At 41.3% G+C, this 16,228-nt stretch overlaps 1 protein-coding gene across 2 annotated transcripts in view; it reads right to left on the bottom strand.

Moving 5' to 3' along the window:
• Nucleotides 1-7,108: 7,108 nt before the first annotated feature.
• Zfpm2 (zinc finger protein, FOG family member 2) overlaps nucleotides 7,109-16,228 on the bottom strand; it is a 410,323-nt gene continuing 401,203 nt past the window's right edge. For both annotated transcript variants that reach the window (XM_057792581.1, XM_057792582.1), the window contains 3 exons: nucleotides 15,820-16,026; nucleotides 12,222-12,446; nucleotides 7,109-10,584 (listed from right to left, as the gene is read on the bottom strand). In XM_057792581.1, coding sequence (XP_057648564.1) covers nucleotides 8,093-10,584; nucleotides 12,222-12,446; nucleotides 15,820-16,026 — 2,924 coding nt within the window. In that variant the 3' untranslated portion in view covers nucleotides 7,109-8,092. The remainder of the gene's footprint in view (nucleotides 10,585-12,221; nucleotides 12,447-15,819; nucleotides 16,027-16,228) is intronic.

Here is a 16,228-nt window from a genome sequence, read left to right as displayed (position 1 = left end):
AAATAGGCAGAGTTGTGTACCTTATTCATCTCTTGAATTAAGGTACCTGGCATGATAATAGCATATCTAACTGATCAATTTGCACGTACAAAATAAATCAGGAATTGAATCAGCAAGGACCCCAATCATTTAATGTCTTGCTAACCATATTAAAGAATGCGGACTTGATCCTGATGATAAGGGGGACATCACTGGGGGATTCATAGCGAAAGTGAGCAGTCAGTCGGAAAGATCACTGCAACAGCAATAAGTTTTTCAACCTGAAATAGGTTTATGGCTCAAACAGAGAGTGCAATTTAGAGAACTATCTTGTAATCATTAAACTTTGTCTTCTAATAATCTAGGTTTGAGGTTGCTGTGCTATAATCTTGAACTAGAGAAGATTTTAGTGATCTCATGAATGTAGATGAGAAAATGAACTTATGTCTAGACGTGGGAACTGACAGCACAGGGCCTTATCTCAACTCGGTCACGGAACAAGAAAAGCCTGACTCCACCTACTCCAAGGTCATGGTGACCCAATGGGTGGCACTGGCACTGCATAGTTGGGAACAAAAGAGGACGGATGACAGAGAGAATTATGTTCTTCTCAACAGTTGGGTTTGGCACACAGTGACCTCTCCATTTAATATCTTCTAGAAATAATCACATCCTGATTTTCCTTTGGTCTGTTTTTATGTCTTCTGCCTTATTTTACCTGAAGAAATTTCATTCATTCACCATCCCTATTTCCCGGGGGTAACTTGTCTCGGCATTCCTGAAACTGGCTAAGGAACTTTCCTATGCACTTCTGGTACTCATGCAATCACGTATCATGTACTGCCGAAACGTAACATGTCCACTTTGTGCCTTTCACTCTGCACAGAGAGTGCTTCATGACACGGGATTCCTCACACCCATCAGAATGGTATCAGAGTAAGAACTCCCAATGACAGTGGGAGCTTGAGGAGGCGTGCATAGAAACAGAAACATTTTGTAGAAGAACAAATTGAAAGCAGCTAATAATATTTGCTTTCACACTCTTTGTTTCTGCTTGAAATTTGTGACACGCAGTGAGCACAGATGGCCCCGAGATTGTATCTACGCAAATTCCTCCTCTCTCATTCTGCCTCCCCATGTCTACCTCACCGCCTGCCAGGAGTGGTCCTAAATCACAGAAGGGCTCCACAGTTCCCTCAAGCGTTTGTGTCTGATCACAGTAGGAGTCCACCAATCTTGTTAGTAGACTCCACAAGTATTTCTTCATCAAATTAATAATTGAAAATGAGAAACTTGTATATAAGTGACATGGAAATTTTTCATGGAAAATGATATGTTTAAAAGTTCAGCTCTGTTCTTCCTATGATTAAAGAATGCAAGGAAAGAGCTAGGGAGGGCTGTCACCTGTGCTCCCCAAACACAATGACTCTCTTCTGCAAACGGATGTCAACTTACCCTATTGCATCAGAGGCAAAACCTCTAAACTGAAATAGTAAAAATGAAGAGCTACACTAGGTTGCCCACGTATCTAGATTTTAAGATTCTGATGCTGAAGACACCACACAGTTTGGCAGCAAGACAGAGAAATCATACTAGAACTGAACTGGATCTTTCCAGCCTACTAGCCAGCTTTCATAGTGATGGAAGCTGTCATGTGAAACAGGTCAGGGAGAGAGGCCATCAGTGCACTTTCCAAACTGTAGACAAACTAGCAATCAAACAGTCCTACTTGCCCAATACTTGGTTTCCAGGAGGTAACTAACTGCTTTTTAATTGAACAGAGTTGAGGCCCATTCTCCTAGATGGAGTTCATGCCTGGAATTACATCTCATCAAAGGCCTAAAGCTACTTGGTCATAGGCCCAGGAGGTATACCTACTACTTTTGTTTTGCACATTGTCAAACTACATCCTAAATATTTATGTATATACCCTTAGATAAGTGCTACCCCCAATCTTATTCAGAAGAGCTTATATATATATATATATATATATATATATATATATATATATATATATATATATTAAAAAGGGGTAGCCAATAGACTCATGGATGGTCAAATGCTGATAAAATATGATTATGAAGGTATAAGCCCTCAGCCAGATGTCCATATTACCCACTCGAAGGCTCAAGGAACATCAAAGAAGAGGTTGTAGAAAGGGCATAAGAGATGGAAGATGGGCGGCGCTGTGAAACGCTGTCTCTTGGACCTGATATGGCCATTGTTCTCATGAGCTCGTGGCAGTCGGCATTGCCTCATACAGACTGCATAAGAGTAGACTTGCCAACATTTATTTATGGGTGAGAAAGCAGCTCTCTGGGCCTTGCTCTTCCTTAGAAGCTGTTGTCATTTAAAGGCTATTAGGGGAGGAGGAGTAACTTCTTCAGTGGTGTAGCTATGGAGAACAGATGAGTTTCCCATGCTTCAGTGAACAGCACCACACCTATGCCCATGTGATTAGTCCCCGTTAAACTTTAAAGTTATTAAACAAAATGGAACAAACAAAGGTAGAGCAAGAACTGGTAAGGAGGTGGGGAAGTAAGTCGGATAGAAGGATGAGGTATGTGAGAGTAACCAGAATGTATTATCTGTACATATTAAATTGTCAAATAATATATTTAAATAAAAAAGTAGAAATGAGGAGATGCAGACTTGAGTGGAACTTTTGCTGTCTATTGAGTTCAGCAGGGTTGTAGAATGAAGCATTTTGAGCCCAGGAGTAGAGATGGGGATGATAGCACAGGGTAAAACCACAGGGCCACTGCACAGAAAGCATATATGATTTCTATGTCCTTTACAACCTTACCCCTCAACGGTCCAGATACCTGCAGCTTTGACATTATAAAATTCAGAAACAGCCTCTCTTCCTACTGACAGTGTCTATCAAGATCCTTGGATGATGGGTGTGGACACAAAAGCCTTTTATCCTAGTGACCTCAGCTTACTCCTCTCTAGAGCTGCCTTGCAGATGACTGTATATGTCATGACATCTCTGAGGGTGGGGATGAGTGTTCAAACAAAGATAATTGTGTATTTGGGAAACATTGACTTATTAAGGGACTCACACCCCTTAATTCTTAGTTTTACAAAGAGACTACTTTACAGCTGTGTATTTTAAGTGAATATGCCATTGCTCTTTACGTGCTGAACTGTTTTCTCTTCTGGGTCACTAGGGAATGTGATACCTTTGCAGCATCAGGAGCCCGATGATGTCACATGCAGGAAATGAAATGTGTGATCAAAGAATTGTTGGCAAGTTAAAAACCTCTGACATCCCTCTCTAATGCGAAGATAAAACTGTTTGAAATTAATACATTATTTGTATGCAAACTGGGGCAGCTGGGGTTGCTGCAAACAGTTTATTTTCTTTCAATCCTGTTTACTCTATTAATATGCTCAGCAAACTCTTTTAGGTAGATAGGGCCAAAGTAAACTTTTGCTTAGCTGGTTTCTGATTTTCACGATTCTCTGAATTAATAAGGTTTATTAAGTTCCAAATAGAGGCACTGCCTTGTGCATAGTTGGCACCAGACTTAATTATATCCCACACCTAGGTCCTCAGCGATCAACTGAGATGCGCCGCCTTAGGTGCCTGATTCTTGATGGGATGCCACTGGCGTTTGTCATCTTTACTAACAGCATTCATGTCTCAATCACTCTGAGCCGTTGGGGGTTAACTTAACATCTCTCGCACAGCCACACATTGGTAGAACTTAGCTGAGAACCTCTTTTCTCTTACGTCTCCACCTACAACTGTATATTGACCAGAATATTTCATCATCTCCTTGTAGAAGACCAAATAAGGTCCCAATATCAGTACATAACAATTACAGTTTGTAGGAAAAAAGCCTTTTCCTCTGTGATTAGTTTTTGTCACACGGGGAGATTATACCAGATTATCTCCATGGGAATTAAACATAATAACCAGGTACCTAAAAGGAAAAAAAAAGGCAGAAAAGGTGGCATTGGGCCCAAGGAGACGAGGGTTGGAGTAACTCAATCAGAGGATAAAGGAAGTTGGCATCCAGGGAGCTAGAGACCCACTAGAGGAATCATTCCAAGTGACTACAGAGGAAACACAGACATACCACACCTTAGTGTCAGATTTCTCACCTCCACATCTGCGACAGGACGCATTTCTGTTTGAAATAACAAAGTTGGTGGTAGTTTGTTACAAAAGACCTGCAGAGGCCGCATGCGTCCTCCTCTGCTTCCACTGATATTTGAAATGAGCTGGCAGCTACGGGGGAGAGGACAACATAGCTGTGATTTAGCTGCTTGAGCTGCTCTTTTCCTCCTGAGGAGAAGATAGCACTGACAGAAGGAAGCCCGTGGTAAGGGAGTACAGTACTATCCAAGCTGAACTCAGGACTCGTCCAGGGCATTGTGTTTTCCTCAGGCTACAGTTTCCAGAGACCCTCAGGAACAGACACCTTGTTGTGGGTGGAGATTGCTTGTTCATTTCCTGGCTGCCCAGACCCAAATAATAACACAGAAATTATATTAATTACAACACTATTTGGCCAATAGCTTAGGCATTTTTTTTTTTTTTTTTTTTTTTAGCTAACTCTTACATCTTAAATTAACCCATTTCTATTAAGCTGTGAATCATCATAAGGCTGTAGCCTACTCGTAAGTTGCTGGCTGGTGGCTGGTGTCTTTCTCCTCTGTCAGCTACATGGCATCTCTCTAACTCTGCCTACTTTTTCCCTATATCTCTGTTTGGATTATCCATCTGACTTTACTCTACTAAGGCTGGGGCCAAAACAGATTCTTTAATAACGAATGGCAATAAAACATATTCATAGCATACAGAGGGATGTAAAGAAAAGGGATAGACAGAGATTCAAATTACAGTTATTCCGGATGCTCTCCAGCTCCCAGTTGTTTGAATTGTGATTTAATTCACTCTTTCGGACTTGTTTCTTCTTAACGTAACTTTACAATGAGCTAACTGGAGTAGTATACAGAAACTGCCAATGCTAACTCAAGAAATGAGAAGCCGGATTATCAAACCATTGACACCATTGGGTTCAACTGAATCTAAAAGTGAGTATGTGGTTTTAATGCCAAACATTCAAAATTGAACAAAGCCTGTAATGATTCAGTATTACAGGATCATGTTGAAGACAAGTGATGGATGCCATTTGGAAGTTGGAGGTGCCATTTACTTCTTAAATCCACAAAACTAAAAATAAGAACACTTGTACAAAGTGATCCAAGATGAGATTATTTTAACTCATTGAAAACTGGAATCTAGAAACATCATCATTAAAAAAAAATCCTACTCTAAGTACTTTTGGCTTTTAGTAATAAAGACTGACACTGCTGTGGAGCAAGATTGCCTGTAATTATAGGAAAGCCAACCTTTCATCCACGGGAACACTATTTATTGACATTACAGAAACAAAGGCATTTTTCTGAATGGGTGCTTTATGTGTGGTATTGTCAAGAATTTCAACCCCCGCATAAATTCATAGTAAAAATAATCCGTGAAATAAACAGGTCTTGGTCATTTTATTTTTACAATTTCTATTAGGGAAATGTTTCTTTTCATACATATAATGTGCCATGGCCTGTACTTTCTAATTTTCATTTGCTTGCCTATTGGATATGTGAAATATCTCTAAGCATTTTTCACTGAGAAAAAGGGAATTGGTCCTAATGATAGTGAATTTAACATACAAAAGTATTGAACTGACTGTCAATGCTGATGTTGAGATATATAGATTAAATAATATTCTAATTATTTCCTGGAGTCTTTAGTGGCATAGGGTTGTGGGAGGAGCTCCTTCCGAGTGGTTAGTCTCATGGTTAGAAGTTTGTGTTGTGGAGATCATTCCAGGCTAGAACAGAGAAAATGCTTCTCTTTGGGATTATTTTGAGCTAGCACAGAACACACATCTGGGAGCCGTGAATTCACCCAAGGCACAGAGAACCAGAAAACTGCACTGTGAGTACACGGTGTGGGGTACACTTTCCACTGCTTTATCCTTCTGTATGTCATAAAGGAACACTAAGGAGACAGTGTCGGGGTGCGCTGTCTGATGCTTTTGATTGTGTGGCGAACGGCAATCTGAAGTATCATCCCTACTAGGCAGGATGGTCACAGTTCGAAGGGCGGTGGTTTCTGAAGGCATCACGGACTCTGGAAACCTCCACAGCTGGTCAGGCAAACGCTAGTGCTCCAGCTGGGGGAGGCTGACACCCCTGAAATGTTCTCCTTTATAAAGACTGCCTTTCCTCTAAGTCCCACATCAGACATGGACTCTGGACTCAAAACCATCACCTCTGTGCTTGCAGCATGACGTGGATGCATGTGCAGATGAGAATAAGTCCTACGTTTCTGCCTCTTTCTCATTAGTTTTGTGACTTTGCATCCTTGTAATCTGAAACTTATAGTATGCTGGAAAATGCAAAGGATTCAATGTTCTTAACAGTTCCTACAGTGATTTACTTTTTGGTTTTAATTACAACATTGAACACATATGTTGAATATTTTTTAAACTCAGTTCAGATTGTAAGCATTAGTTGAGTAGTCTGAGTAACAGTGGTGAAAAGGTGGTTCTTATTTTATTTTATTATTTTTGTTTGGACTTTTCTATAATATTTAAATCCACTACAGAATCCTAAAATCTGTCAAATCAGAATCTGGTAAGGCAATGGATCTCAACCTTGGGTCATGACCCCTTGTGGTCAAACTATCCTTTCATAGGCATCACCAAATAAGACCGTCGAAAAACATAGACACTTACTTACATTATGACTTATAACAGTAGCAAAATTAAAGTAATAAAGTAACCACAAAAATAATTTTATGACTGGGAGTACTTACTAGGAACTGTATGACAGGGTCCCAGCACTAGGAAGGTTGAGAACCACTGTGTTAAGGCAATTGCTCTAGGTTGGTATGCCTTGAGTATAACTGAGAACAGCTGGATTAAACAGAAGGAATGAAAACCTCGCTTCTGGTTTTGAAAGCTGGCAGCAGGAATGAACATATAACAGTTGATGAAGTGTTGCTCTTTAGAGTGCAGCATACTGAGGGCTGGATAATTTGCCCTTGGCGCTTAAGGGGGAAAAAAGCCCAGGACACCAAATTTCTCCAACAATTTGGAATTTTATTCCATCCGTGTACATGCATAGTAACAACGTTGGTTGAGAAATTATTTCTATCAGAAGTAGAACGTTATCTTTGTGATCACCAGGTGCAGTATTGCTACTCTTATAATTAAATAGATCTTATATATGAATTAAATCCATACTTGCAGCATTGAATTTAGGGTTTCGATTTAGACTGTGCCTCTCGAAAGAGAAAACCGATTAGAGTACTCCATTCCTTACAATACTGCTTCCAGTAATTTTGTTCATTCTTTATAAAGTATTGCATTTAACAGCGAAGGTTTAAAAATCGAGACAGGGCTGCATCAGCGAAAGAAAATACAGGTACTATACAAGAAAGGAAAATGCTATCTCCAATGAACATACGTGTTTAAGTTTGAGAGAATGGACAGAAATATACGGCTACATACGAATGCGAAGCCTAGCGACAAAGAGACTGTATTTGCTAAAATATAAAGTGCAAATGGAGCCTGATTATCCAAGAATTGAAATCTTAAGGCGAACTTAGAGCGTGGGTATTTAGAACAGGTTTGCAGGTTATATTTTAGCATATACGGATATCTGCAACAGCATATAAGGAAAAAATCAGGGTACACAAGTGCTTTTGAAGCTATGTCTAAAATGCTCTTCTGTATTGTTTGTGACTATTTTCTTTCAAAGCTACTATACAGTGCAAACCATATGTGCTACACAATAACTATACAATAACATTACAAATGACTTTAATATAAAGTTTTTAAATAAAAAATAACATAACCACAGCTATGAATACTGCTGGTAAAATAAATTAATTTTGTTTTTGAAAATGGCACCAATAATACACTTTACTAATGGTCTGTAATGAAATTACATCTTAAGTCTTCAACTCAGCCGTAATGAATGTCTCCTGATTGCCAGATGTAATTCACACAGCGCCTTTGTTTTCTGGACTGTTTAGAAGAACATACTAAACACTGGTACCAAAGGTAACTGCTTTCCTTTTTAACTCAGTTCACTTGACATGTTCCGCTGCATGTGACGAGCAATAAAACTTCTTGTGAGTTATAAAGTTTGAAAGGTTATTGAACTGGATATCACATAGCCGGCAGTATTTCCCACTGCCGGGAGCCTGGGTGGAGCCATTCACTCCTTTCGCTATGCTAGACAACTGTTCTTCTGCCGAGGGAATTCCTGGCGAGACATTCTCGTTTGCAGCTAGTGGGTTTTCAGAGACCCACGAAGGGGATTTGTGGTCATCGTCGTGCTGGGCATTCTGGGAAATGTTCTCTTGCTGCGGGTTGGCCGGAGGCCTTTCGTCTTGCTTCAGTCCACCGTTCACTATGACCATGCCTCTGTTTTTGGGCAAGAGCGGCAGAGAATCTTTCTTGGGCACGCTGCACCCGTTCGAGGAGGCCTGGCCTTTCGGAGACTCATTTTCTGTGTTTGTGCTTTGTTCTGCGTCAGTGTTGTGGATGACGAGAGAACCAGCGATATAATCGCTTGGCTTTATGCCATAGTATGGAGAAAGCTGGTCGGCTCCTTTCGTCTTCTTTATTGCTCCAGGGTAAAGGCATTGGGGAAGAAATAAATGTTTGTTCTCTTCTTTTGTAGCGATGAGCTGCGCGGCTTCGCTGAAGACTTTCAGACCTTGTAAAGTTGCTAAATGGGACGAGAACAAGTTTCCATTGGGAGAGGGTTGCTTCGGATTCCCGTTCTTCTCACATCTGACCAGGTTTCTTTCAAAGCCGACGTCGGGGCTGTTCCGTTCGCTTTCTGGATTGGGAAACACCTTGCCATCAAGCTGACTTAGGTCGTTACGCTGATGTGCAGTGACCGGGCAGAAATTCTGCTTGTGGGCCAGGTAGTTCTCGACTTTGTTGAAGCTGATCTTGCACACTGTGCACTCGTGGTAGTCTAGCAGCCTTTTGGGGGATGCGGTCGTCCGCTCCGACTGCGATAAACACTTTTTGCTGAGATCTATGGGGACGTCCATTTCCAAGCAGGAGACACTGGAATGGGTCGTGTCACATTTGGGAACCGGAACACATTTGTTCATAGCCAACGAAGTTTCCAAGTGCTTTGAGACAATTCCTGGGAAGATGTCGCATCTCGGGTGGTAGCATTCTCCTAGCCCTTCGGTGGGCTCTTGAGAGGAGCTACAAGGATTGCTGAGGTTGCCTACATCGAGAAATCTCTGCTGGACCAGGGGCGGCCTTTGCTCCTGCTCAGGTAGGCACATCTCATACATCTTTCTTCGCTTGCGTGTGCGCATGGTTCTCTGCATGGCCGGCACTTTGTTGGAAGCGGACCTCTTTAGCGGCGGGTCATGGCGGGTCGCACAGTAATACTGTTTGTGGACCATGTATGTTTCGTGCCTGCTGAAGGTGATGTTACAAGCTTCACAGGTCGTCTTATTTGGGTCACTTTCCCCGTCCACTAAGGGGCCGTTGGGATTTTTCACATCAACTGGCTTCCCATTCATTTTGTCGTCGCTGCTGTTGGAGGTGGACAGCTTTTTGGCTGGAGTGTTAAAGTCCTTCTCATGGCCTTTGCCGTTTGGCCCAATCAGATCTAAGACGGCGGAAGAGTTGATGCACGGTGTCTGAAGAAGTGGCGTTTCCGGTTCTGAAGAATGAGCGGCTGGGTTGAGAAGGTTTATAGAAGCCTGGCCAGTGTTGGGACTGACAGCTTCTGGCATCTTCTCTGAAACAGCCGGAAACTCAGGGGACTTGGCCATCTGCTGCCATCGGCTACTGCAGTAGTGTTTTTTATGAACTAGGTAGTTATCCAAGTTATTGAATGTTATGTTACACTCGAAGCATGTAGCCCCTTTGGGCATCAAAGGGCTGTAAATTACGGGAGGATAGCTGCTACTCCCATGTCTTAGGCGCCGATGCACCAGCTCCGACATCTTGGCTAAGATCTCCGAAGCCTGAGGGACCATCGTGATGTCTTGGGGGAAAGCAAACTGAGATAGGAAAGGTCCCACCGGGAAAGAGGGTCCGATGTTGGGTTGTACTGGAGACGAAGCAAGTCTTGGGCTGGAAGGCTCAGACTTTATTTTTGTGTAAGAAAAGCTTTGTTTGTTCGCTGCAGGCTGTATCTCCGGTCTCTGGTTGGTGAGAAAGAGCTGAGTCTTTTTCTCACACTTATCCAGTTCGGTGTCTGAGCTTGCATCTTTAGTCTGCAAGGCCTTTTGGCCCTGGGAGAGGTCGCTTCTTGCCAACAAGTCTGTGGCTGGCTGTAAGCTGTCTTCAGTTCCACTTGGAGAGTGCTCCATGTCGCCTTCTCTGGGAAGTTTGCCACCGGGGACATGGAGGTCCTGGTGTTGCAGTAACTCCCGCTGAGTCTGGAAGCCGAAGTGGCAGTGGTTGCATCTGAAGGCAGCTTGAGTAAGATGGGAGAAGAGATGTTGGTGGAAGTTGATCACGGAGTCAGCCGTGTAGCTACAGACCGTGCATTTTAAACTTGCCCCTGGGGGCAGGAACTCTTCAATTTTTACTCCTGCAAAGACACACAAAGTAGGAGAGCTGAGAACCGCACCTGTTGGCTTCCTGGTGATGGGAACATTTCCTAGTGAGCTTGTGGTGTCCACACAACAGACACAGAAATCCTTCAGAGCCTTGCACTGACATTTTAGTGACATCGGTAATAATAATTTCCCAAGCCTCTTTGTGAGTGTTATGGTATAGAAGGGGAGAATTATCAGTGCTTCTACCTTATGGGTCAATAAACAACCTAAAAAACCCAAGATTATTTTAATAATCAAGCTGTGTAACAATAGAGTCATGCTTAAGGCTTAGGCTTGTAATTTTTTTTAGCATAGAGTACTATGCTATATAATAGGAAGAAGTGAATATTCACTAGAGTGACTGCTAGCTACTGAACACCTTCATGCAAAAAGAAACAACATTGTACTAGCAATCACTTGACTCATTTTTTATCTTTTATCTAAATCTATTTATTTGTTGGTTTTACTGAATGTGGTCTATCTGTGTCTAGGACTGATATTTGACTGGTAGACAATGGCATGCTAATAAAGTCAGTTTGGACCAGCATTCGTGCTGGTGGACCAATCTCTGTTACTGACTAGTTCCTGCCACTGATGGTGGAGGCAAGCATCATGTAGAACAACTCCTGCTTCTGTTTGTTCGTAAATGATGAGAACAGGCTTGGCTTCTCTTCTCAGTCCTGTGAGTTTGAGGACAGCCTGGTCTACAGATTGAGTACCAGGACAGCCAGGGCTATGTAGAAAGACCCTGCCTCAAATAAAATAAAATATTAAAAAAAAGAAAAAAAATCTAAATATATTTAAATTCATTTTAAAATTGTAAGAATGGGGATGCCCTGAGAGGAAGCTAATATATTCAAATATAGCTGGAATGACTCCCAACTTGCTATCTTTCTTAAGGAATTGAGAGTAGTTTTATGTGATAAACTAGCAGCTTCAATTTCATAGCAACTTCTTTTGAAATGTGCCTACTATTTCTTCCACGGCTCATGGAAAACACCATGGTCAATTTCCAAAGGCCACTTGGTACGTAAAGCGGTGAAAATGAGTGGTGTCAGACACGGGGAGTAGAAATGGCGCTGTTCTGCTGAAGAGGAAAATGATTGTAATGATTGGGAGCACAGCTGAAAACTCTGCAGATGTTGAAGTCACAGTCAAGTCCTTTGGTTAAAATATGCTGCATCTAAACAGTAGACAGGAATACTGTTTGATCCAGTAAAATTATCTATCCATCTATCTGTTTAATCTATCTACCCCTCTATCTATCTATCTATCTATCTATCTATCTATCTATCTATCTATCTATCTGATTATCTATCAATCTATCTATCTGCTTATCTATCTATCTACTTATATATCTCTCTATCATCTATCTACTTACCTATCATCTATCTATCTATCTATCTATCTATCTATCTATCTATCTATTTTTCTATCTATCTATCTATCTATCTATCTATCTATCTATCTATCTAGTTATCATCTATATACATATATAATAAATAGATAAGAATTAGGTATATATATGTGTGTGTGTGTGTGTGCGCGCGTGTGTGTATGTATATATGTATGTATGTGTAGAAAGAGTAGAGTATTCTGAAACAACAACAGAAACATTAAAGGCCCTTACCACTGTGTGAGTTCAGGTGCATTTCTAGAGCTCGGGCATTGGAAAAACTCTTGGTGCATTGTGGGAAGGGACACAGGCTGGCAATCTGATGAGTGTTGTCTTCGTTTTCTTCAGACGCTGGAGCAGCTTCTCTTTGCCTCCCACTGCAGTAGTACATCAGATGGGCTTGCAGGTTCCGCTCACTCCGGTACCAGATGCCGCAGGATTTGCAAGGGAAGATGTCCTCTGCAGCGAAACCAGAAACATGTTAGCTGCAGTCTGGGGGGTGAAATGGGGGTGACGTCATGTTTAATTCCATCTTTCTGATTTTGGTGAGTATGATCTTGGGTATTTGGTACATCAGGACTAGGCTCTTAAAGAAATGGTACCCTCTATTGCTGAATTTCCCACAGACTGTATGTAATACTATAGGAGATGCCAATATAATTTCATTTTATACTTATGGTTTACAAAAAGACACACATTTATCACAGCAGTGAGAACTGGTTTGTCTGATTACTTAAAAGGTATGAACGTGGTGGCTAGAATAAGATATCCTGAATGTCCATTCTGGACATGATTTGTTGATTTAATGAATTAATTCCAGAGTGCCTACAAGATGCCAAACTCTATGCTGGGTTTGGTGTAAAACAAACAGGAGGTTGAAACTTCTAGGGCTAAAGAGCTTACATTCCGATCTCTGTTGGGTTTGATGCAAAGCAAACAGGAGGATGGTACTTAGAGTTAAAGAGCTTACATCTGAGTTGGTAGGAGTCAGTGGACAATGTCTTTATAGCATACTGCTGGGAGAGCCTTAAAGATGACCTGGGCTTAGGCAGTGCTACCCACTGGGCTTGTGGGGCACGGGATAGAGGTAGGAGCCAGTCAGGCAGTTAGAGGGCTGGTTTTGTTGCTCCTTAGCGCTGATGTGGAGGAGGAAATGAACTGATTCAAGTGGAGATAAGATTTCCTGTCATCCTGGTAAGGACCACAGTGCAGAGGAAGCCGCAGGAGCCGGGGGCACCTGACTGAGGCGCAGCAGCTGTGTGGTACTGTTGAGACAAGGGCAGGGCAGAATATGGACCATCTTGCAGACTCTTTGGAGAGGCTTTCATTTGGTCTCAGTGATGGAGAAACAGGGCCTAACACAAGAGCAGGGTGGTTTTAAATGTAGTAAATGCGGAAGAAAACTCGGGAGTGGCAAGAGCCAGACGCAATTATTTAAGTGAAAAACAATGAGGCTTGGATAACAGCCTCGGTCATAATGAGTTTATGAAGTTGGGCTGTGATGTGTGATTTCTACATCTTTCACAGAACATATCTTCACATGTGTATTTTTCCTCCTCATGGAGTGATAGCTGAGGAAACCACAGTTGATTACCTTGTACGCAACATGTGAAGCGGTTCTCAACCTTCCTCATGCTGCAACCCCTTAATACAGTTCCTTATGGTGTGGTGACCCCCAATCTTGCTACTTCATAACCATAATTTTGCTATTGTTATGAATCATAATATAAATATTTTTGGAGAAGGAGGCTTATGAAAGGGATCACGACCCATAGATTGAGAACCACTAGTATAAAGGGTTACATTGAGATTGGAATCTAGCCTTAAACCTACTTCCATACTGTTTGGATGACACAGAGGAGCAGAAATGAGTAGCTGCAATAGACCAGAATCTTGTAGGCGAAGGCAAAGGTATTTTGTAGGCTGATCCAGCCTGGTCCCTGTATTGTAGACACAGGGCTTTTGAATGCTGTCCAGAAGGTTTTGGGGAACAGAGGGTCATGCTAGATTGTGGAATTTGGTATTCCTGAGATAAATTGAGAGGGACACAAGGGGAAGTCTTAAGAGAGTTCTGAAACTCCTCAGAAAGAGCCAGGCTTCTCGTTCGTGAACAATGAATGTGTCACTGATGGTCAGACAAAGAAAACAGCTCTGTGGAACCATGAGTCAGAAATGAGAAAGAACCAAGGATCAAATTCTAGTGGAGGGAAGATATAAGCAACTTCAAAATGACGGACTGATGTCTTTTTATTATTTAAACCATTGTTCCCAAGTTAAGTACATTTACACTGTCCAATGGGCTGCATAGTTAATACGGTGGATACTTCAGCAGAGTCATGTCAACTGATAGATTTCAGGACACAAATGATATCTAGGTTTATATTAGGTTATTTGAGATTAAATATTTCCTTGCTACCAAAAGTAAACAGGTATATTCGTATATGCAATTAATAATACACACTACAGAATCATAATTGAGTAAATTTATTTGAAATCCATGTAATAAAATTATTTTGTCTCAAGTCCAAGTTGGTCACATTGTTTCATGGCCCATGCAATATGAATCAAAGTAAAGATAATAAAAACTATTCCATTAAATAATCAAGTAAGGACGGGCAGTGGTGGTGCACACTTTTAATCCCAGTACTTGGAAGGCAGAGGCAGGCTGATCTTTGTGAGTTTGAGGCCATCCTGGTCTACAGAGTGTGTTCCAGGACAGGCTCCAAGGTTACAGAGAAACCCTGTCTCAAAAAACAAAACCAAAACCAACCAAACAAAAAAAAAAATCAAATAAGAATTCATTGGACTGAATGTCCTCATCTTATTGATTGGATGCATAGTGATTTCAGAACCACCTGTGAATGTCTTTCATTATAATTATGGTTGCATATTTTTACACTAATGTGAAGATATTATTGCTGTCTAGATTTCTTTTCTATTAGATTTTCTAGATTATGTGAAGACTAGATGCATTTTTATTGCCAGCATTAGTATCATTCTTTCCTTGCAGTTGATTTTGGAGTGGGATGGCTACTCATTTTTGTTTCCCACAGAGAGCTCAGCAGAAGCAGATCTCAGAAAACAGACCCGAGAGTCCTTTAACCATTGACTGTCTACCATATGAAGTACCCCTTTATGTGTATCCAAACTAGTTCAGTGTTCATTGTGACAGTATATTTCAAAGTTCTCTATAAAATATTAAAAGCTTATTTATTTTTTTTCCTTTTCTTTTAACCAACAAATATTTTGATTTGTGCAGGCTACTAGGCTTTCATTCAAGTTATGAGGTATAAACAAAAGCTCTATGTACTTGTACCAGTTTATTTGAAGCTAATAATTAATATTGTTATTTTCAAATAGAATAATTAATAATTGTACAATAGAGCTTCACATCAACTTAAGACTATATATTCTTTATTAGTAGTATATATAATAAAGTATTATTTTCAAATTCATATTCTTCTTTTTTCAAATTTTTAAATTCCATGGCCCTTAACAAATGCAAATACCTGATACTAGGGAATCACTAAGGAAAGCCACTGGGCTTGTCATTGCTAAGGACAGTTGAGTATTATTCAACAGGTAGAGAATGACAGCTTTTAGTGTGGGTGACATTTAGGGATGCAATCTGACATACTAGGTCATGTTTTTCCCCCTGCATTTACATTTGAAGCAAACACATTATAAACACACACACACACACACACACACGTGCATACACATACACACACTTCTAGCCACAAACTGAAGAAAATGTCTGCTCCCAGTTGCTTGTCTCTCCCGTAAATACCCACCACCCCCACAAAGCTGGGCCAGAGCACTCAGCACTTACTATTGACAATAGCTGTGGGCAAAATAGAAGCCATGGCAGCTTGCTGAGGAAGCAGCTGAATTGAGTCCAGCAGGCGGGCCGGGTACATCCCTTCTGTGAGAGTCATCTGACTGGCAGCTTGTAGCCTCGAGTCAAAATCTACCACAAAGGCAATGAGCTCTTCACCCTCTGAGATGGCCTTCGTAGTGGTGCACCAAAGCTGGCCCCCTGTGAGGAGAGAGAGACAAGAGGAGAAAGAGTTGACACAGAAGGAAGGCATGGGCCGGCTGCATGTTAGTCTGACATCAAGAGCCTCTTCTCATGGTGTTCACATAAACACTGACAGAGAAAGGCGTTTGATCGGACTGCAGCTGTGTGTCGCAGCCAGCCTCAGTGGACAAATGCTCTCCTGAAATGAAGCAACATGTTT

The sequence above is a fragment of the Chionomys nivalis genome, chromosome 17 (genome assembly GCF_950005125.1).
Source record: "Chionomys nivalis chromosome 17, mChiNiv1.1, whole genome shotgun sequence".
NCBI classification, from domain to species: domain Eukaryota; kingdom Metazoa; phylum Chordata; class Mammalia; order Rodentia; family Cricetidae; genus Chionomys; species Chionomys nivalis.
The sequence above is the reverse complement of the archived record's forward strand: the minus strand, read 5'-3'. Positions and strand labels throughout refer to the sequence as shown.